The sequence below is a fragment of the Bison bison genome, unplaced genomic scaffold (genome assembly GCF_000754665.1).
Source record: "Bison bison bison isolate TAMUID 2011002044 unplaced genomic scaffold, Bison_UMD1.0 scf7180017864456, whole genome shotgun sequence".
Lineage (NCBI taxonomy): Eukaryota > Metazoa > Chordata > Mammalia > Artiodactyla > Bovidae > Bison > Bison bison.
The window spans coordinates 25292435-25314489 of NW_011495018.1; the positions used below are offsets into that span (position 1 = coordinate 25292435).

At 41.3% G+C, this 22055-nt stretch overlaps 1 protein-coding gene across 1 annotated transcript in view; it reads right to left on the minus strand.

Moving 5' to 3' along the window:
• The window catches only part of SORCS3 (sortilin-related VPS10 domain containing receptor 3), a 640372-nt gene that overhangs the window by 10639 nt on the left and 607678 nt on the right, over positions 1 to 22055 (minus strand). Inside the window, exons 21-25 of the mRNA XM_010859391.1 lie at positions 10853 to 10976; positions 9121 to 9233; positions 4606 to 4737; positions 2782 to 2881; positions 1726 to 1831 (exon numbers count right to left, since the gene is read on the minus strand). Of these exons, the coding sequence (XP_010857693.1) occupies positions 1726 to 1831; positions 2782 to 2881; positions 4606 to 4737; positions 9121 to 9233; positions 10853 to 10976 (575 nt within the window). The remainder of the gene's footprint in view (positions 1 to 1725; positions 1832 to 2781; positions 2882 to 4605; positions 4738 to 9120; positions 9234 to 10852; positions 10977 to 22055) is intronic.

Genomic DNA, 22055 nt, shown 5'->3' on the forward strand with positions numbered 1-22055 from the left:
TAAAGAGCCTCTTGATGAAAGTGAAAGTGAAGAGTGAAAAAGTTGGCTTAAAGCTCAACATTCAGAAAACTAAGATCATGGCATCCAGTCCCATCACTTCATGGCAAATAGATGGGGAAACAGTGGAAACAGTGGGTGACTTTATTTTTGGGGACTCCAAAATCACTGCAGATGGTGACTGAAGCCATGAAATTAAAAGATGTTTGCTCCTTGGAAGAAAAATTATGACCAACCTAGACAGCATATTAAAAGGCAGAGATATTACTTTACCAACAAAAGTCCATCTAGTCAAGGCTGTAGTTCATCCAGTGGTCATGTATGGATGTGAGAGTTGGACTATAAAGAAAGCTGAGCGCTGAAGAATTGATGCTTTTGAACTGTGGTGTTGGAGAAGACTCTTGAGAGTCCCTTGGACTGCAAGGAGATCCAATCAGTCCATCCTAAAGGAAATCAGTCCTGAATATTCATTGGAAGGACTAATGTTGAAGCTGAAATTCCAATACGTTGGCCACCTGATGCGAAGAGCTGACTCATTTGAAAAGACCCTGATGCTGGGAAAGATTGAGGGTGGGAGGAGAAGGACATGACAGAGGATGAGATGGTTGGATGGCATCACCGACTCAATGGACATGAGTTTGAGTGAGCTCCGGGAGTTGGTGATGGACAGGGAGGCCTGTCCTGCTGCAGTCCATGGGGTCGCAAAGAGTTGGACACGACTGAGCAACTGAACTGAACTGAACTGAGAAAATACAACCCACTCCAATATTCTTGCCTGGAAAATTCCATGGATAGAGGAGCCTGGCAGGTTACAGTCCTTGGGGTAGAAAAGAGTCCGATACCTCTGAGCACACACACACGCATTTCTCTACTTAGTCACCTTAAATGAGTGGTAAGCTGTAGAAAAAGATCTCCTAAATATTTGAGACCCTATTGTAGAAACTTAAACGAGGTCTGCTGCTGCTGCTGCTGCTAAGTCACTTCAGTTGTGTCTGATTCTGTGCGACCCCATAGACGGCAGTCCACCAGGCTCCGCCATCCCTGGGATTCTCCAGGCAAGAATGCTGGAGTGGGTTGCCATTTCCTTCTCCAATGCATGAAAGTGAAAAGTAAAAGTGAAGTCGCTCAGTTGTCTCCAACTCTGTGACCCCATGGACTGCAGCCTACCAGGCTCCTCCGTGCATGGGATTTTCCAGGCAAGAGTACTGGAGTGGGTTGCCATTGCCTTCTCCGAAATGAGGTCTGAAAACACCTCAAACTTTCTTCAAGAAAATAAACTGACTTCATAGGCTGCCCCTCATTTTCCTAGTGTTGTGTTAGTCACTCAGTCATGTCCGACTCTTTGTGATCCCATGGACGATGACTGCAAGGCTCCTCTGTCCATGGAATTCTCCACGCAAAAGTACTGAAGTGGGTTGCCATTCCCTTCTCCAAGGGATCTTTCTGACCCAGGGATCAAATCCAGGTCTCCCCCATTGCAGGCAGATTCTTTACCATCTAAGCCACTTCATTTTCCCAATTCAACATAATTATAAACTGGAGAGATTCATATTAAGTCCATTTACTCTCTGACCCTAAAACATTTCCTGTTCTTTCCCAATGCCAAATACAGCTTCAGGGAAAGTTAATATCACATATGTGGGATGAGTTTAGCAATGTAAGTTACAGGAAGAATCAGCCCCCAGGAACCTAGCCCCATACATAAAACTGAGTGATGGCAGCACATACCTTTTAAACTTGTAGATCAAAAACACAGCCAGGCCGACAAAGACTACTGACAAGAGCATAAGCATGGCTGAGCTGCTGTGCCCAGCGCCAGAGTCCACCAGTGGAGCTAGGAGGAAAGAACAGACTTGCTCATTCGGAAGCTACTAGCTAGGGGAGTATCCATTGGAGAATGAGGCCAGAGGGTCTCCAACGTTATATACAGCCTCCGATTGCCTTGCATGCTATCTTGGCAGAGGAAGCTTGGCTTCAATGATGATGGTACCCTGATCACAGCTTCTTAGGGAAAGTAAACTCCTCGCTCTGCCTGGGGAAACCTGCTGTTCCTGCTGTAAATTGTACTCAGCTAAGGGGAGCAGGAATAGGGTATGAATGCTCCTTTTCTTAGACACCTGAGTGCTTGTCAATATGATTATAGGTGATAGAGTGTTTCTGTTTCTTCCTCTAGTCGATTCTGGTAAAACATGGCTGGATGGGCACATGTGGAACCTCTACATCTGAAAAGCTTTCATTAATTAGAAACAGTTAGCAAATAGGCTTTTCCAGAGAGCCAAAGGTGGGTGTTCAATGGGACATGCCTTTTTAGAATTTCTTTCATAAATCAACCACCCACAGCTAGTCCCTCTTTTCACTTTAGATTTAAACATAATAGATTTAAACATTATAAATTGAAGGGAGTTTTAAAGTTATTTGATCTGGTCTCCCAATCAAGATTCATTGAATCAGATAACTGTAGAAATTAAGGGAGATTGAGAACTACGTTATAGATAAGAAACTGTTATACATAAGAAACATAATAAAGTCAAGGCCCAAAGAAATTGTAGGTTTTCCTGAAGATCATCCAGGAATTCAGTAGCAAAGCCACTTCTAAAGATGTCTTCTTGCCATCCTAACAGGAGGGCTCAAGAAAGATGTAATTAATCTTTCTTTGCCATCACTACGCAAAGCCATTTATGAGCATTTATTGGAAAGCGTTTGGTAACCATCTCCTCTGTTTTATCTCCAGGATATCAGATCACCATACCCATCTCCCCACCCCATATGCCTTCAGGCACTTACCTAAGGTCAGCTGTGTGACATACACAATGACTTGAACCCCTGGCTTCAGCTCAAACTGGACCAAGTTTTGGTTTAGAGCATTAAACAGAGTCTCTACAATCTGGAGGAAAAAAGAGAGAGAGAGAGAAGCTGCATGGGAAGTAATGTCATGTGATGGTGCCCCCTCATGGAGAAAGAAACCCGGGTCAACAGGCAAAAAATAACCTATTCAGTGAGAGGACAGGATATTGGAACATTTTTATCCATTTGGTTCTCCCAGCCCCTAGAGCCCTGTGAAGCCAAGGACAAGTTGGTATTATTTGCTATTATTGGAGAGTGAGACAGAGGTGTGTCCACAGTCACCTAGGGAATTTGAGTTGACAACGGACATAGATGTTTCATTCAACTCCCAGTTCAGTGTCTTTTCATCCAAGCCTGTATAACTTTCCATAGAGAAACGTGTTATGGATCCCAATGAAAGAAAGTCAACCACCATTAGTTCTTTAATGTGAACAAGAAACACACACAGGATAGAGGCCCCTGCCAGGATTAAAGCAGGCATGTACACCACAGCCCACTCCTCTGCTGTTTCTCTGTTAGAGACAATGGGAGGCAAACATCAAAGCAGAAGCTGCCTCCTTTTTATGGGATAATTTTTCCTCTTTACTTTTCCCCAGCAAGTCTCAGAACACATAACATCGATTTAATCACTGTGTAATTCCCACATGAAAGCTGAGGCAGACTGAGGCTGTTGTCCCACTCTTATCTCGCTGTACGTGCCTTAATATCACAGCTGCTATTCATCACCGTAATTACCTATTTATCTAAATGGATGGATATTGTAGCTTCCAAATATAGTTCACACATGCCACTTGCTATTTCAGAATAAAGAGGTCTTGTAAAAGTGATGTATGCATTGAGAAGCTGAATTTATATCTGGCCGATTTCAATATGCAGCCCTGTAATGCAAGGATCCACTTCATTTCCAGAGAAACTGACCATGATGGCATCTGTGCAGCCCTTGGTGGACTGTGCCCAATGTGAGATGAGGTGGCAGCTAGGTGAGTGGCAGAGGGACTTGGAAGACGTCTGTACATTGATTAATTCAAAAGGGAATTTGATTCCTGCTGGCTTTTAGCAGCTCCTTTCTCACTTATTTCTAACTCATCACAGGAAGGCATGGGAAGGTAAAGCAAAGCCCATCCAAGTAAGACCCCAGCAAGAGCAGGGAGTGAGAGAGCGAGACATGGGACCACTGCCACCTTCATTCTAGGCAGGTATGCAGATCATAAGAGCTATATGCCATTTGATAAAGGCAGTAAATCACGATCCCTTTGGGGAACGCTGCTTCCTTAGTCAAAGCAAGATGAGGGAATCCATCTCTCTCCAAAGACACACGTTTAAAAGCAGTTCATTTTCTTCCTAGAAGCAGAACTTCTGTTGACCAGGCTCTTTCAAGACAGGAAGCACATTTTTGAGAAATAGACAGGGAAACTCAAATCCTTCTCTTCATCCCCCACAACCCCCCTGCCCACCACTCCATCTCTTTTTGCCAGGACAACTCATTAGCTGGGAGACATGAGCAAGTTGCAAGAATGGCAACTCTTGGAATGAATGATTTCAGGAGTGCTTTTCTTTCTTGTGTGGCTAAATGCACCAGTGTTTGTGCATTTGTGTTTATTCTGGGTAAAGCTGATTGCTTCCAAAGCCCTGGTGCCAGACAATGAGTGACAGGTTGATGGACAAATAGGAAAGGGTTCAGTCTACCTTTTGGGCTAGAAATGCTTTGTGTTCCCTTAGAGGGTGGTGCAGAAGAGTGTCCTAGCCAAAGTTTCTTTCACTTACTTGTTCCAGGTCCCCTTCATTGCCTTTCCTCCTCTCTGTCAAGTTCTTGGGGGGAAGGATGAACAGCTCTGCAGAAGTGGGGAGGCCAGGGAACACGGCAACGAGGATCTGGTCTTCCGGGACACTGGTTACCTGCAAAGACGTTTTGACTGAAGAGTGGGGTCCTGGAGGATCCAGCCTTCCCCAAGTCAATAACACGGATATTGACTATGCATATTTAATACAGCATTTAAGGCACAGTTTCCAATATACATTCAGGCTTTCCTTTTGCTTTCCCTAGAACTGCTAAGCAGAGAATTAGTTTCTCTACCTCCTCTGCTCTTACATACACCTTTCATGAAACTGAAATACTACTATGAATGATCTGCAAAGTATTGTTTGCTGGCAACATTGGCAAAAGCTCCTCCCACATTTTCCATTTTTTCTACACTAAGAAGACTAAAGCTTCTGGCTAAAACATGAACAGACTGGCTGCAAATGAAGAATAAGAAGTTATAAACAAACACGGGAAAATGCAAATTAAAAAAAGAGCAAAGCAGTTCTTGTTTTCACTTACTAAAGCAGGATTTTTTATTAAGTTAAAATAGCTAATATTGGTGCAGCTTCAATTAAGAGGTTTCCTCAACTGTTGCTGGCAGCACTAAAAATTGATACATGTTGCCAATTTATTTTTCAAAAGGCTTACTGTAAAGTCATAAATATATTCAGATCCTTCATTCAGAAACTGTAACTTGGAGTGTTTGTCCTAAAGAAATAATCCAAAATATAGGAAAAGCCATTTGGAGGAAGAAACACTCATAACATTACTTATAATATCAAATAAATGGGAAAATACTAAATATTTTAAAAAGTTAAGTAAATAATGTTTATGCTACCATAAAGATGATAATTAGCACAGTGAGACAACATGGAAAAATGCTTAATGAGAGCTGTATTCTGATCTAGTTCTTTACATTTCCTTGGCTACAACTCTATAAAAATAAAAATGTATACACATGACAAATAAAACAAGACACTAAAAGTTGAGTTAAGATGCTGAAATTTTAAATGAATTTTTCTATTCCTGAGGGTTTAGTAAAAGGATTATACTGCTTTTTGATAAAAACTAAATGTAAGCTTCCATCTGAAGGTAAAATCCTCAGGAAAATAAAACTCTGAATTCTTCTCTGTAAAGAGTAGTCCTATTCTTTCCTATGTGTGTCCTGAAAGTCTTTTATCCAGAACTAATCTTTTGTCAATTCAGATATGATATCAGTTCCATTCAGTTCAGTCGCTCAGTCGTGTCCGACTCTTTGCCACCCCATGAATCGCAGCACGCCAGGCCTCCCTGTCCATCACCAACTCCCGGAGTTCACTCAGACTCACGTCCATCGAGTCAGTGATGCCATGCAGCCATCTCATCCTCTGTTGTCCCCTTCTCCTCCTTCCCCCAATCCCTCCCAGCATCAGAGTCTTTTCCAATGAGTCAACTCTTCGCATGAGGTGGCCAAAGTACTGGAGTTTCAGCTTTAGCATCATTCCTTCCAAAGAAATCCCAGGGCTGATCTCCTTCAGAATGGACTGGCTGGATCTCCTTGCAGTCCAAGGGACTCTCAAGGGTCTTCTCCAACACCACAGTTCAAAAGCATCAATTCTTCGGTTCTCAGCCTTCTTCACAGTCCAACTCTCACATACAGTTTTTGACTTGGCAGAAATACCCATCTCCTAGAAGTCTCCCCTGACTATCTCACCTTCATTGACCTGTTCCATGTCAGCCTCTTGCTCCTAGCACTTCAGATTTCCACGAAAGGAATTTAGATCATGCCCACAGTAAGGTATGCCTATCTGCCACAGTCTTTTTCTCTAATAGGTTCTTATTGTACGTCTGCCCATATTCGGAGGAGGGGGGATGGTCTCTATGGCTACCTCACTGTTCCAAATGATGCCTGACAGTGAGGAAAGAATAAATAAACACTGGACTGAATATAAGTGGAGGGGCTGTCTCCCATTAGCTCAGCTCCGATTTGTATTTGGAACTAGAGACTGGTGTTATTTCTCAGGGATATGATGAAGAAAAGAGAGTGCCATCCTGCAGAGAACTAGTGAGTGGCAGTCAGAAGTCTGGAAAGCCCCCCCCAAAGTGGGGAGGCATCTCCAGAGAGCTCGACAAGGTTTTGCCAGATGCCTCAGTTCCCTGCTGGGAGGCAAGATGGATTTATTCTAACTAGGCAGGGAAAGTAATTTTCAGAGAACAGACTGAGGTCAGATAATCACCCAATGGAGAAAATGGGATAAGCCCAGGAGTGTCCTGGCAGGTGTGACCCCCTGTCCCAGGGAAGAATGGTCGCAGGGTGCATCACTCAGTTAGGGAATGTGGAAGGAACTAACTCCAATCATACAAATCCAGCACAATCCTAGATGTCTCATAGTCAAAGGCATACAAGATCAATTTCATTTTCATCCCTCTCTTTGAACAAGTTTTTGTAAACAGATATGAAGTATGGTTCTTATAGACAGCTCCTCACGGGAATGCTCTTATATTATTATCTTTTATCTATTTTTCCTCTCTGGCAGCTTCTTTTCCGTGTCCTTCCCTGGATCTTTCTCCTTTACCTTGGAGAGCATTAGCATCCATCTCTGCCCTGCCCCCTCTCCCTTTCAGGGTGGTTGGGGGGAGGGGGCAGACTTAAAGACCTCCATGGCCTCAGTTCCAGCCTCACTACCTCCTACAGAAACCTCATTTGATCTCCAATCATATCTTTAACTCTCTTGTTTATCTTTACCCAGTTGTTTCTCAGATACTCCAGACTCATATCAAAGACCAAATCATCATTGTTCCCCAAGTATGTTTCTCCTACACAGTTGCCATCTTGATCAATGGCAAGGAAAATCCTCTCCTTCCTACTCTTATAATCAGAAAGCTTCTCCTTCCCTCTCATTCACACTACATTTTATTAGTCACCAGTTCTATTTCTCAACAGGTTAAGTCAGCCTTTGGATCTTTCCTTTTCAGGATTTTATTATTACATCTGGTTTAGACAAGTGCCGTAGTCTTTTAACAGGTCATCTCCTGTGAAATCATCCCCTACCCTATTCATTTCCCACCTCTAGAGACCATCCTCTGTATTACCACAAGATTGGGTGTCTGAAATATAAAGCCACTGATCCCATCATGATAAAACCTGAGACTGCGAGCCATGTGGCAGAGCAGTTCTCCTGAGTTCCCTTACCCTACTGCTCTCCACCCAGGCACCACTTCCCAATAAAATCTCTTGCTTTGTTAGCAAAATAAATAAAGTATTTTTTTAACCTAAATAATAAAGAAAGAACACATTTCACACTTCTCAGAACCTACAGGAAGTATGTCAAAACCCCTTTTAGCTGCTCAGACCTTTCACAAAGTGATCAATCCATCCCAGCATAACATCAGTCACACCTGCCCTTATAACTTATAGATTGGCTAAAATAAACTGTCATTTATCAAATATGCTGTACTTACCATAGGCCATGGCTTTGCACACGCCTTCATTGTACCTGAGAGACATCATCCTGTCTCTGTTAACTACCATTTATCCTTTAAAACAGAGTTCAAGTATTCCCTCCAAAGACTATTCCACTAGTTCACAAGTATTTACTGAATCACAAATATGTGTCAAGCCTGAACTTTTCTAGATAGAGTGAATTGCACTTTTCTCCATGCTCCTTTGAAATGCTGGCCATGCCTCTCTCATAGAATTAGTTGCACATTAGACTTAAATTTGAATTGACCATGTTTTATCCATCATTATACTCTAGTGCCTAGGTCTGAGCAAATGGTTAACAAAACCATTTCAACTTGCTCTAAGGAAAATATGCTGTTGTCGCTCAGTTGCCAAGTCATGTCTGACTCTCTGTGACACCACAGACTGCAGAATGCCAGGCTTGGTGCTATCACCCTAGAGTCTGCTGGCATGCTCTAATTCCTAGCTTGTCACCTTCTGACTGCGACATATGGTCAATGGAAATCTTGAAGTCTGATTGTCTGGTTAAAAACAACAACAAAAGGGAGGGGACATATGTATACCTGTGGCTGATTCATATTGAGGTTTGACAGAAAACAACAAAGGTCTGTAAAGCAATTATCCTTCAATTAAAAAACAAATAAATTTTTTAAAAAGCAGCAACAAAAACAACAAACAAACAAAAGCTCTCTAAACTTTGGTGGGCCAAACGAGTGAGTGACATTAGTATATACTTAAGCAGTGGTCCATCAATCATTTTATTAAAGGGCTCAATCTCCTGTCTTAGAAAAATGCAGGAGAAAGATGGTGCCAATTTCCCATCCTCAAACATGGATTAATTGTCTTTATCTCTCTCTTCTGAATCTCTCCATCTTTCTTTTCCATCCTTCATTTCCTCTACCCTTCTCTCTCTTTTTACAGAGCAATAATCTTTATTTAACTGTAGAATGGTGGTCTGAATCATGAAAATGCCTCTGGGACCACACCATCTGGTTCTTTATTCAAGAAGATTTAAGCAAAGATAAAGTCAACTTACTTTCACCAGAGCCCGCTTGATCACATTGGCAATATCTTGCCTCCACTCTGGAATGTCAGGATTGTGGTAATCCAGATTAGGAGAGAAAGATAAGAGCTGGGACTGGAAGTATTCTGCAAGGAGAGAGCATGTGTGAGTGAGGCTGAGAGAGGCTGCGATAAGGTGGGGAGACTCCACCATCTTTGTGCTTTAGGAAAAGGGCTTCCATGTGGCCTCATCTCTAATTCTGTCTTTTCAGCCTGTCTCTTGGCTTCTAAATGAAGTGGGATTTGGTGACTGGAAGTCACCTACTGGAAGTAGGTTTGTGCTTCTACCACTTTTTTTTTTTTAATCTTAAGAATTTCTTCTTGTAAATAAACATCCAAAATGCAAGATAATTGTGAAACTTGAGGAAAAGGAGACTTCTGCTGCTACAGGTAGTCATGTAGAGGCAACAATAAAGCATTAATAAATTGAGCTAGATTAGAATGGAGCTTTTTCTTGTTCCATCGATACTGCTGTATCTAGGCTGTGGGTAACATTTGGTTTCTTGATCTGATTGGTAGATACACAGGTCTGTCCACTTTGTGGTAATTCATGAAACTGAAACATTATCTGTGTACTTCTCTGTATTTTAATTTTTTAATTGAAGTATGGTTGATTTACAATGTGGTGCTCATTTATGCTATACAGCAAAGTGACCCAGTTTTATACAGATATACATTCTTTTTTTATATTCTTTTCCATTATGGTTTATCCTAGGAGACTGGATATAGTTCCCTATGCTACACAGTAGGATCTTATTGTCTATCCCTTCAAAATGTAATAGTTTACATCTACAAAGCCCAAACTCCCAGTTGCACTCCAATAAAAATGTTTAAAGTCTTCCAGGTGCCCAGTGAGAGAGCCTGAACCTCAAGTTTGCAGAGTTGTAGGAAAAGGCGCTCATCTGGGGTGAAGTGGAAGATACAAACTGAGTCAAAGTTTATAGTTTAAAGTTTATAGTTTAAAGTCACATACCCTAGTATAACTTTCCAGAAAATCCTGTTTTCTAGGATTTTCTTTTGGCTTTCTTTTTTTCTACAGTGGCTGTTTTTAGGGTCTGAGGGAGGTTCACTGAATGGTGATAAAAGCAGTTTGATTGAAAATTAACTTAATAACTAAGAATGGTCCTCCAGGATAGAGAACAGAATGGTGATTCTGTTTACCACTCTCCTGCCTTGTTTTATCCTTATATTCTTAGCCTTATTCTTATCCTTTGCAGCAAAAGATGTTAGAGTCTCCAACAACAAACAAAACACATCGGTTATGTATAGTTCATCTCAGTACTTAAGCTATGAGTTCCTCAAGAGCAGATACTGTAACTCCTCCAGCTTTTGAAATTACTGGTTCACACCTCACAAAAAATGGATGCTACCTGTGTGTTATAGATACCTTGGCGGTTCAACAGATCAAGATGCTTCAATGATAGTCTTTTTAGCTCAGCATCTCTTCAACTTATGGTTTATCCCTGTCTAATGAGACCATCAGGTTGTGATGCAGACATATCACGGAAGACAAACAATGCTTATCTGCACTTACTTCTCTGACAATCTCAGTATCTACTCCAGGACAAGTAAAGAAGTACCTTTAGATACCTTTTATGGACATACATAATTTTCCCACGGCCTGGGCAATTTCCAAAGCAGTCAGTGAATGCCACTCAGGTGGCTGGAGGGGATCACTGGGCAGAAAGGGGCATCACAGGGCTTACCATGAACAGCGATATCTTTTGTGTCCTGGATGAGGGCATTCCCAGCGGCCACCTGGACAGTGATGGTATTAGTTCCCTCTGCTAGGAATGTGAAGGAAATGCTGCTGTCCAAGGTGATGAGGGGCTAAAAGAGAGAAGCCGAAACACTTGCTTAGTCCTTTATGGGAATATTAGATTCCCTCCTTTCCTGTAAATCTCAGACTGTCACCAATCTGCATAGCATTTGCATATCCCCAAGGGATCCTAACTTGAAGAAGGAAGAAAAAAAACTGCACAGCTTTCTAAATTATATAGCTAGTATCCAGGAAGCATATTACTATACTTGAAATACACTGTAAAATGCTCATTCTAAGAGATGAAGGTAAGACTGGGCACCATGGATTTTGTCCATCATTCTGTTACTTCTCCTGGGGCAAAGTAAAAGCACCTTTTGTAATCTATTCCTAGTGACTCTGGGAATAGCTGATCACTTTCTCTTTTCCTCTAATATTTTGTGTGACTTATATTTTCATCATGTATTCCGTTGGGCTGCAAGATTTCTCAGAGAAGTGACCATATTTTATTTCTTTCTGAATCACCTACCTGCCTTTGGCATGTTGTCTTACATCTAGCAGAATCCATATATAAGTTGTATATACAGTCGTATTATTGATCTGTGTGTTTCATTGCAAGGCATTTCTAACAATTTAAATAAGCTGGGAAACAGAGAAACATGCATATCTGTGCTCACTTTTTAATCTTTTTTTTATTTTTCTGTCTTCCCCTGATCATAACAGATAGGACTTGCAAAAGATAAAGAGAGAAAGATAATAAGCACATGCTTTCCCTTAGAAATTAGGATCTCAGTAGAAGCAAGGGTTTATTGGAGAGAAGAGAATGCAGATTCTGAGATTAAAGTGTCATTATTCAGTGGTTATTTGGAGGCCCACGTCCTCTGAAGCTATCTGGTGTTTGCAAGGTAAGGCTTTTCTAAGGCAGCTCATGAATAGATGTCACAAGTGCAGATGAGCAGACCCCATCTCCTCTCTGTGGGTTAGGATGACAATAGGATAGAGCAGTGATGTCACCAGTTGTGAGGATGCATAGACTTGCCTTTTAAGAATGTGGATATCAGCCAGAGTTCACAGAGCACATCTGTGCACCTGGATGCTGCAGAGGCTCAGAGATGCAGCATTCAGAGTATAGCGTCCCTTCTGCAAAACTGAAATCCCTTTCTAGCTCAGAATTTTCACCTGGGCCTCTGAAACAATAATTTGATTTTTTGGCTTTAAAATTCTATTGCTCTATTTTATGACCAAGCTGATGGCTGGAGTCGGACAGGATTAGACATTGCCCTAAGCTTCCTGACATCCTTTCTTCTCTGTTTGCTAAATGACAGAAGGAAGTGGGTGTGGAAAGTTATATTCTTTTTTATTAACTAAGGGTAAGCCCAGAGTCCAAGCATGCTTCCTCATACTTATGGTTCCGTGATGATATGCACAAGGATGTGAACTCATTAATTAAACCACAAATGAGGCACAAGTAGGTTCTGTGATGAACATCAACTCCAACAGACCAACGGTGACTGTTTAGTGTCCTGTGTTGAGAAGTCAAGTCAGGCTTAACACGACAATATTGGCCATGGACATGGAATAAAGGAAAACTGTGTGCCACTGAGTGGCCATTGTTGGTGTAACAAGAATAGAGACTTGAAACTCTGGCTCTGTTACTATTTTAATGAATGACCTTGGGAAAAGTCTGTCCCTACTGTGGGCCTTAGCTTAAAGTTGTAAGGACTTATTCAGCAATAAGAACACACAGAATTAATGAATGGCTTTCGGCTAATTTTCTAGTTCCTACTAGTCAACCCATTAGGGCTTGTCTGTCAGAATGCCTTCAACTGTTTCATTACCTTAGTCATATTCTTTGGAAGGAAAATGAAATACATCTGTATACCCAACAGAATGACAAAAATTTCTTTAAAAATAATGACAAATATTGTTGAGGATGTGGAGCAACTAGAACTCTCATACGGTTTTGATGGGATGTACGATGGTGCAACTATGTAGGAAAAAGTTCACTTTTATAAGAAATTGTAATAATTTTTCCAAGATAATCATGCTATTTTATATTTATAGCTTAGCAATTGCAGTCTGGGAAATTTAGTCAAGATAAAAGAAAACATGTATCCACAAACAGAAGAAAATGCTCATAGCAGTTACATTCATAGTAGTCAAAAACTGAAACGAACCTAGAAGAATTTATCAACAGGAAAATGAATAAACAAGCCAAAGTGCATGCATTCAACAAAATCAAAAAGCAAATATTGATATACATAACAGTATGGATGAGTCTCAAAACCATGCTGCTGCTGCTAAGTCGCTTCAGTCGTGTCCAACTCTGTGCGATCCCTTAGATGGCAGCCCATCAGGCTCCACCGTCCCTGGGATTTTCCAGGCAAGAACACTGGAGCGGGTTGCCATTTCCTTCTCCAATGCATGAAAGTGAAAATTGAAAGTGAAGTCGCCCAGTTGTGTCTGACTCTTAGCGACCCCATGGACTGCAGCCTACCAGGCTCCTCCATCCATGGGATTTTCCAGGCAAGAGTACTGGAGTGGGGTGCCATTGCCTTCTAAAAACCATAAGAAATGAAAGAAACCTTATATAAAAGAATTCATATGGTATGAATATGAAGTTCTATTAATAGAAAAGATAGATCTAATTCATGATGGGAAAAAATAGTGGTTGGTTCTGGGGTTTAGGGTGGGAATTTACTGAGAAGGGGTATGAAGAACTTTTGGAAGCAATGCTAATAATATATATCTTGATAGGAGTTTGGGTTATAAGTATGTGTATTTCTCAGAACTCAGGAAGTACAGACTTCAGATCTGTCCATTTCGTGATTGATACATTTCATACCTCCATGGAGGAAAAAGTGTAAACAAGTAAAGAACTCTAGCTAATGATTCGTAGCCTGAAGCATTTAGGATAAAGTATATAGCTGTCTGAAATTTATTCTGAAATGAATTTTAAAAAGTTAAGATCAGTCGATTGCTGGATAGAAGGATGGACAGATAAATAGACATGATAAAACAAGCAGAGTAGATGTTAATATAGACTATATTGTCCATGGGATTCTCCAGGCAAGAATACTGGAGTAGGTTGCCATGCCCTCTTCCAATGATAAGACTACAGGTGGTAGGTATATGGATATTCACTGTAAAATTATTTCATCTTTTAATTTATGTTTGAAGTTTTTTTTTTTTTTTGATTTTTAATTTTTTTTAATTATCCAATTTTAAGGGTTACTTTCCACTCATAGTTATTACAAAATATTGGCTATATTCCCCATGTTCTACAAAACATCTTTGAACCTATCTTTGACTCAGTGCAAACTGATTTTTTTTTAATAATAAAATGTTGGGAGAGAAACAAAACAGCAAAGGAATAACTGATGTGTTTTTAGTTTCTCTTGCTTCCATAAATTGTTCTCTCTGACCATAACTATATCACATTACCCTTCTGTTTTGGTTACTGCCCTCAGCTATCTCTAATCTCTTCCCACCTCTCACCATCAGGATCCTTTCTCCCCTAATGGTGTTCTCTTCAAGCAATCTGGCTACCCACTCCAGTATTCTGGCCCGGAGAATTCCATGGACTGTATAGTCTATGGGGTCACAAAGGGTCAGACACGACTGAGCTACTTTCACTTTTTTTTAAAGGAATCTGCACTACTCCCACGTCATCCTCAGCACTCAGGGGTCTACGTGGTTCCACTCTTCTTACTCTGCACACTCTTCTTGTCTTAGACTGGGCTGGGCAACCTGAAAGGAGAGGGATTCCTCCCGCTCCAGCAGATCTGACTTTCTCCCCTCTGGCTGCTTTCCTAGCAGATCCAGGAACCAAGCAAGGAAATGCCAGCTGAGGTGGGAGGGAGCATGCCATCCCACCAGCCAGTCAGGGCTCTGAGCCACAGCAAACTGTGTCAAATGAGCACAGTTGGCCTCCAGGGCAGCAGACCACAGGCTTCCATGCTAGAGAGATGGCAGAAGCTAATTTTGTTTTTCAAATTGCTTTTGTTTTTCATCAGCTATTATGGCATCATGGCTGATTTCACCTCCCTTGCAAAGCTGGAACACTCCACGGAATTCTTGAGTTCTTCACTGGCCACCCATGTCTAGTGCACAACACTAAATTAAATCAAGTATTTTAAGGTTCATTTACTAAATCTATTAGGCAAGCAGACACATTTATTAAGCCAGACCTCTGTTAATCCCAGCAAATTGGCCTTTTAGAGCCCCACAAATCCAACATGCAGCCAATTGACTTCTCTGTGCTTTGTCCAAGCTGCACGGGCAGCCCACGGCAAGGCTCATGGCCTGCGTAGGCTGTGGGTTACATCCCTGCCCACAAAGAGTCCCTTATGTGCAACAGGTCACATCCTATCCAGTAAACCCAGCAAGACATCAGCAAAGCTCTTGAGCGACTACATAGTTAGAAGATATCCCCCTGAATAATGGATCTGGGAGCTTCACAGAAATGTGGGGATGAAGCCTACACCATTTTCCCACAGTAAATCAACATAGAATATTATCAAATGTCCACAGTTTAAATGCATACCCTGATAAAAACTTGCCATTCCCAAATTAGACAGACTATGCAATCAGTACGCTTATCTCCCTTAAAAGTTTTAGCAGATTCCACAATAACATGTGCGTGTATGTTCAGTTACTTCAGTCAGCTCTGACTTTGTGCAATTCTATGGACTGCAGCTGGCCAGGCTCCTCTGTCCATGGGACTCTCCAGGGAAGAATTCTGGAGTGGGCTGCCATGCCCTCCTCCACAGGATCTTTCCAACCCAGGGATAGAACCCACATTTTTAAGTCTCCTGTGCTGGCAGGGGGGTTCTTTACCACTGAGCCACCTGGAAAGCCCACTCTCTTACAATACCCTCTTATAAATATGAATTTCTATGACAAAATAAAACGTATTCATTTGTCATTTAAAGCCATTGGTCACCTATCCACTCCAATTTTAGTTGTTATGCAATTCATCCCAAATGAATCCCACTTTGGTAGACTCAATCAACACAGAACAAAAACATACCCAAAGCCTTACCACTGCATACAAATCCCTTCCCTCCTTTCTGCCCCAATTCTATTGCTCCTTCAATGCCAGCTTAGGACCAGCTCCATACATGACTTGCTCTAAGACCAAGAAGCCCTGCATCCATCACCCACTAAGCTGCTTGGCTGGGCCAATAATGTTATATTCCTATTACCATAGCTTATAGTATCTATTCTTGGATGTTAACCTCATATTCTCAAATAGAGGACTTTACCATCTGAGCCTCAAATAGAGGCTCAGATGGTAAAGCATCTGCCTATAATGCGGGAGACCCGGGTTTGATCCCTAGGTCAGGAAGATCTCCTGGAGAAGGAAATGGCAACCCACTCCAGTATTCTTGCCTGTAAAATCCCATGGATGGAGGAGCCTGGTAAGCTACAGTCCATGGGGTGGCAAAGAGTCAGACACGAATGAGCAACTTCACTCACTAAGGGGAACAAATGAAATTTGTACTGTTTTTGTGTTCCTCATAACAGCTAGCACAAAATACAAGTTCTTGAGAAAGACTCATGGAACTCCTGATATAATTTCACATTTGCTAATAGGTTTGAAGGTATACGGGCCTACAGTTGGATTTTAGGAACACTTGGTCTCTTCCATTTATGTATACATCATCATACTTGAGCACCAATAACTGTGTGTGTATTCATCGTGCCTTCTTATCAGAAACGTAATTTCCCTGAAGGTAGAGACAAAGTGCTCTTTTATTCCTAAGGGCACCAAACAGAGGGTTGACTATAAATATTTGGGGGGATGTCAACTGATTCTTTTTTAAATAAAATTTTATTTATTTATTTGGCCTACGCCAGGTCTTAGTCGTGGCATGTGAACTCTTAGTTGTACATAAGGGATCTAGTTTCCCAACCAGGGATCGAACCCAGGTTCTCTGCATTGGGGAAGAGGAGTCTTAGCCACTGAACCATGAGGGAAGACCCTCAACTGATTCTTACTGGGAGGTTGACTTAATTCAACCACTGGGGTGAAACTGTCCAACTCACCTGGTCACAACACACAGATATACACACACAAGCCAATTTCTCTTTCATCAGTGATATTCCGATGACTAAATACAATAATGTATATGAAGACAATAGTAGAAATAAATGCTCAAAATTAATATCTGCCCCTTTCACAGATCAGTTTGTTTATGAAGGGCAGCCAACTAGCTCGACACTCAGAGCACTCAACAACCACCCAAAGAAACTCATTTGCCAGGAAAATTCTCACTGGATCAACTTTTCAACACTATGGCCACCTTAATGTGTTTCTGTCTTGATGCTGGCAAAAGCACTGAAAATACACCTTTTTAAACTAGCAGAATAACCATGCTTAGAGGTGGGAGAGAAATCTGTGGAACCATGTCAGATTTGCACCCCCCCAAGAGGTATATCCCACTGATACAACAGATAAGCACAACAGTGACTGATATAGTCAAGTGCTTAGATATGTTCTAAGCACTTATACCTTTCCTTATTAATCTTCAAAGCAATACTAGAATATAGTCTCTGCTAGCCTAACTCTGACATTACAATGAACAAAACTGAGGCACAGAGCAATTACCTGATTTGATCAAAGACATAAAACAAAGAAGAACCTGTATCGGGACCCCAAGCCAGGCTTGTCTCATTTCAATACCACTCCGTTTGAATGCCTCTAATGTACTCTCATTCTCTTGGTTCTTTGGAAACAAAAACCAACCAGTAGAATCTTTGATATCTAAGTATTTTTACACTGTATGCTCATTATAAGTAGAATTCTTAACCAAAGGAATACTTAAGGTCATTGTCATTAAAAAAATAAAACTATAACGGCTTTCTGCAATTTTAAAATTCCCCCCTCATAATATGGCACAATATAAATTAGAGAGGCAGATAATTTCAAATAATAACTCAGTGATGTTCATGGATTGGATGTTTTTATCCTTGATTTAGAGAAAAGTACACTGAGCTTCAAACTAACACAGATGATTATCTGAGAAATAGAAACGACTCTCCAATCACACTGTCCACTTCTCCATTGATCAAATATTTATTAGACACTGTCTGGTATTTCAGGTCACAGAATCAACACACAAAGAAAAAAACTGGTGCCACAGAGAAGCACTGTCCTCAGTTCCTTGTGAGCAGTTGAGTAAATCATTGTGCTTATGATGGCCAAGAACTGCCCTCTGTACACAGTCATCTCCCTGGAGAGTCTACAGGTGAACAAACACTAGAGAAAAGAACTCCCTGGCTGGACAGCCCAAACCTCACATCCTCTGAGGTGAAATGAACTTAAAGTCCTTCTCTTTCCGATGTTCTCCTCCCAGAAAACGTTTTCTTTTTATTTCACCATGTTTATGTCTGCTAGTGTTTGAAGCAGAATTTTAGGGTCTATGAGCTCTTGGGCTTCCCTTGTGTCTCAGCTGGTAAAGAATCTGCCTTCAATTTGGGAGACCTGGGTTCGATCCCTGGGTGGGGAAGATCCCCTGGAGAAGGGAATAGCTACCCATTACAGTATTCTGGCCTGGAGAATTCCATGGACTGTATAGTCCATGGGGTTGCAAAGAGTTGGACATGACTGAGTAACTTTCACTTCACTGCACTTCGTGAGCTCCCAGAGACAAACTGAGTGATGCAAAGAAAGCATCCTGGGGCTGGGAATGGTACTGGTATAGACGGGAGTGAGGACACCTGGGTTCTGGCTCAAGAGTGAACCAGATGTTTGCCTTTAGAATGCTCATCTCACATAGGGAGCTTCAAGACTGTAATGTACCAAAGGGGCATCTTATTAACTAACCTCCTTACCTACTGTCCCAGTGCACACTAACACTAGAAATGCAAAAGCATCATAGCCTATACTAAGAAATTAAAAGTACACAGCACAAAAAATACAAACAGAAAATTGTCCTTGGGGTCCCATAAATCTAATTGTCTTTTATCAACCCATCCTAACTGCCATATTTTATACAAAAAAAAAAAGCATCATTTAGTGAGTACCTAATCTATGCCAGGGAAATACAGATTATTTTACTTAGTTTTCACAAAAATCAAGATGACATGGGCATTAGTCTCTCAGTTTTCAGTTGAGTGCATTAAATGTTAGGTTGAACCACTTGATCAAGCTCACACAAACAACATGCAGCAACGCTAGAAACCTAACCCTTTTCTTTCCGAACCCACAGTACATATTCTCCCCACCATATAATCAGTTCAGTCACTTAGTCATGTCCTAATCTTTGCGACCCCATGGACTGCAGCACACCAGGACTTCCTGTCCATCACCAACTCCCAGAGTTTACTCAAACTCTGAGTCAGTGATGCCATCCAACCATCTTATCCTCTGTTGTCTCCTTCTCCTCCTGCCTTCAATCTTTCCCAGCATCAGTGTCTTTGCCAACAAGTCAGTGTCTCGCATCAGGTGGCCAAATATTGGAGTTTCAGTTTCAGCATCAGTCCTTCCAATGAATATTCAGGACTGATTTCCTTTTGGATCTCCTTGCAGTCCAAGGGACTCTCAAGAGTCTTCTCCAACACCACAGATCAAAAGTATCAATTCTTTGGTACTCAGCTTTCTTTATAGTCCAACTCTCACATCCATACATGACTACTGGAAAAACCATAGCTTTTATTGATTGACCTTTGTTGGCAAAGTAATGTCTCTGCTTTTAATATGCTGTCTAGGTTGGTCATAACTTTCCTTCCAAGGAGCAAGCACCTTTTAATTTCATGGCTGCAGTCACCATCTGCAGTGATTTTGGAGCCCAAAGGTGAAGTCCCTCACTGTTTCCATCGTTTCCGCTTCTCTTTGCCGTGAAGTGATAGGACCAGATGCCATGATCTTAGTTTTCTGAATGTTGAGTTTTAAGCCAACCTTTTCACTCTCCTCTTTCACTTTCATCAAGAGGCTCTTTAGTTCTTTTCTCTCTGCCATAAGGGTGGTGTCATCTGTGTATCTGAACTTATTGATATTTCTCCCAGCAATCTTGATTCCAGCTTATGCTTTATCCATATCAGCATTTTGCATGATATACTCTGCATATAAGTTAAATCAGCAGGGTACTCCATTCCCTATTTGGAACCAGTCTGTTGTTTCATGTCCAGTTCTAACTGTTGCTTTCTGACCTGCATACAGATTTCTCAGGAGGCAGGTAAGCTGGTCTGGTATTTCCATCTCTTGAAAAATTTTGCAAGTTGGTTTTGATCCACACAGCCTAGGCTTTGGAGTAGTCAATAAAGCAGAAGTAGATGTTTTCCTGGAACTCTCTTGCTTTTTCGATGATCTTAGCTTTCTTACTAAGCACCATTATATGGTGCCTCATTTTACTTAGCACCATATAATGCTGTTTCCCTAAACAAAAGCAGGACTCACAATACTGTAAATCAACTCTACTTCAATAAAAAACATTTTTTACTTGAAAATAAGAGCAGGAATGAATCATATTCTACTCTTACCGTGCAAGATCTGAAGTTCTGTTTGTTCATCTCAAACAAAACTGGCATTGTTCCATTCCTTTTAAAAAGGAATTATTACATGGCAACTGAGTATTTTTTGTACAGTCCTTCTGTGTATTCTTGCCACCTCTTCTTAATATCTTCTGCTTCTGTTAGGTCTATCCCATTTCTGTCCTTTATTGTGCTCATATTTGCATGAAATGTTCCCTTGGTATCTCTAATTTTCTTGAAGAGATTTCTAGTCTTTCCCATTCTATTGTTTTCCTCTACGTCTTTGCACTGATCACTGAGGAAGGCTTTCTTATCTCTCCTTGCTATTGTTTGGAACTCCGCATTCAAATGGGTGTATCTTTCCTTTCCTCCTTTGCCTTTTGCTTCTCTTCTTGTCACAGCTATTTGTAAGGCCTCCTCAGACAGCCATTTTGCCTTTGTGCATCTTATTCTTCATGCCAAAGCCTTTGACTGGGTGGATCACAACAAACTGTGGAAAATTTTTAAAGAGATGGGAATACCAGACCACCTGACCTGCCTCCTGAGAAATCTGTATGCAGGTCGACAAGCAACAGTTAGAACTGGACATGGATCTACAGACTGGTATCGGGAAAGGAGTATGTCAAGGCTGTATGTTGTCACCTAGCTTATTTAACTTATATGCAAAGGACATCATGCGAAATGCCAGGCTGGATGAAGCACAAGCTGGAATCAAGATTTTCAGGAGTAATATCAATAACCTCAGATATGCAGATGACATCACCCTGATGGTAGAAATCAAAAAAGAACCTCTTGGTAAAAGTGAAAGAAGAGAGTGAAAAAGTTGGCTTAAAACTCAACATTCAGAAAAGTAAGATCATAATCACTTCATGGTAAATACATTGGGAAACAGTGGAAACAGTGACAGACTTTATTTTGGGGGGCTCCAAAATCACTGCAGATGGTGACTTCAGCCATGAAATTAAAAGACACTTGCTCCTTGGAAGAAAAGCTATGACCAACTTAGACACCATATTAAAAAGCAGAGACATTACACTGCCAACAAAGGTCCATCTAGTCAAAGCTATAGTTTTTCCAGTAGTCACGTATGGATGAGAGAGTTGGACTAGAAAGAAAGCTGAGCACCAAAGAATTGATGCTTTTGAACTGTGGTGTTGGAGAAGACTCTTAAGAGTTCCTTAGACTGCAAGGAGATCCAACCAGTTCATCCCAAAGAAAATCAGTCCTGAATATTCCTTGGAAGGACTGATGCTGAAACTGAAACTCCAATACTTTGACCACTTGATGCGAAGAACTGACTCATTTGAAAAGACCCTGATGCTGGGAAAGATTGAAGGCAGGAGGAGAAGGGGATGACGAGGATGAGATAGTTGGATGGCATCACTGACTCAATGGACATGAGTTGAGTAAACTCCAGGAGTTGTCGATGGACAGGGAGGCCTGGTGTGCTGCAGTCTATGGGGTCACAAAGTCAGACACAACAGAGCGACTGAACTGAACTGAAGTGACTTTCTCAATGTGTGTGTGTGTGTGTGTGTGTTAGTTGCTCAGTCATGTTCAACTCTTTGCGACTCATGGACTGTAGCCTCCAGGTTCCTCACTGCATGGGATTCTCCAGGCAAGAATGTGGGAATGTGTTTCCATGTCCTTCTCCAGAGGATCTTCGCAACCCA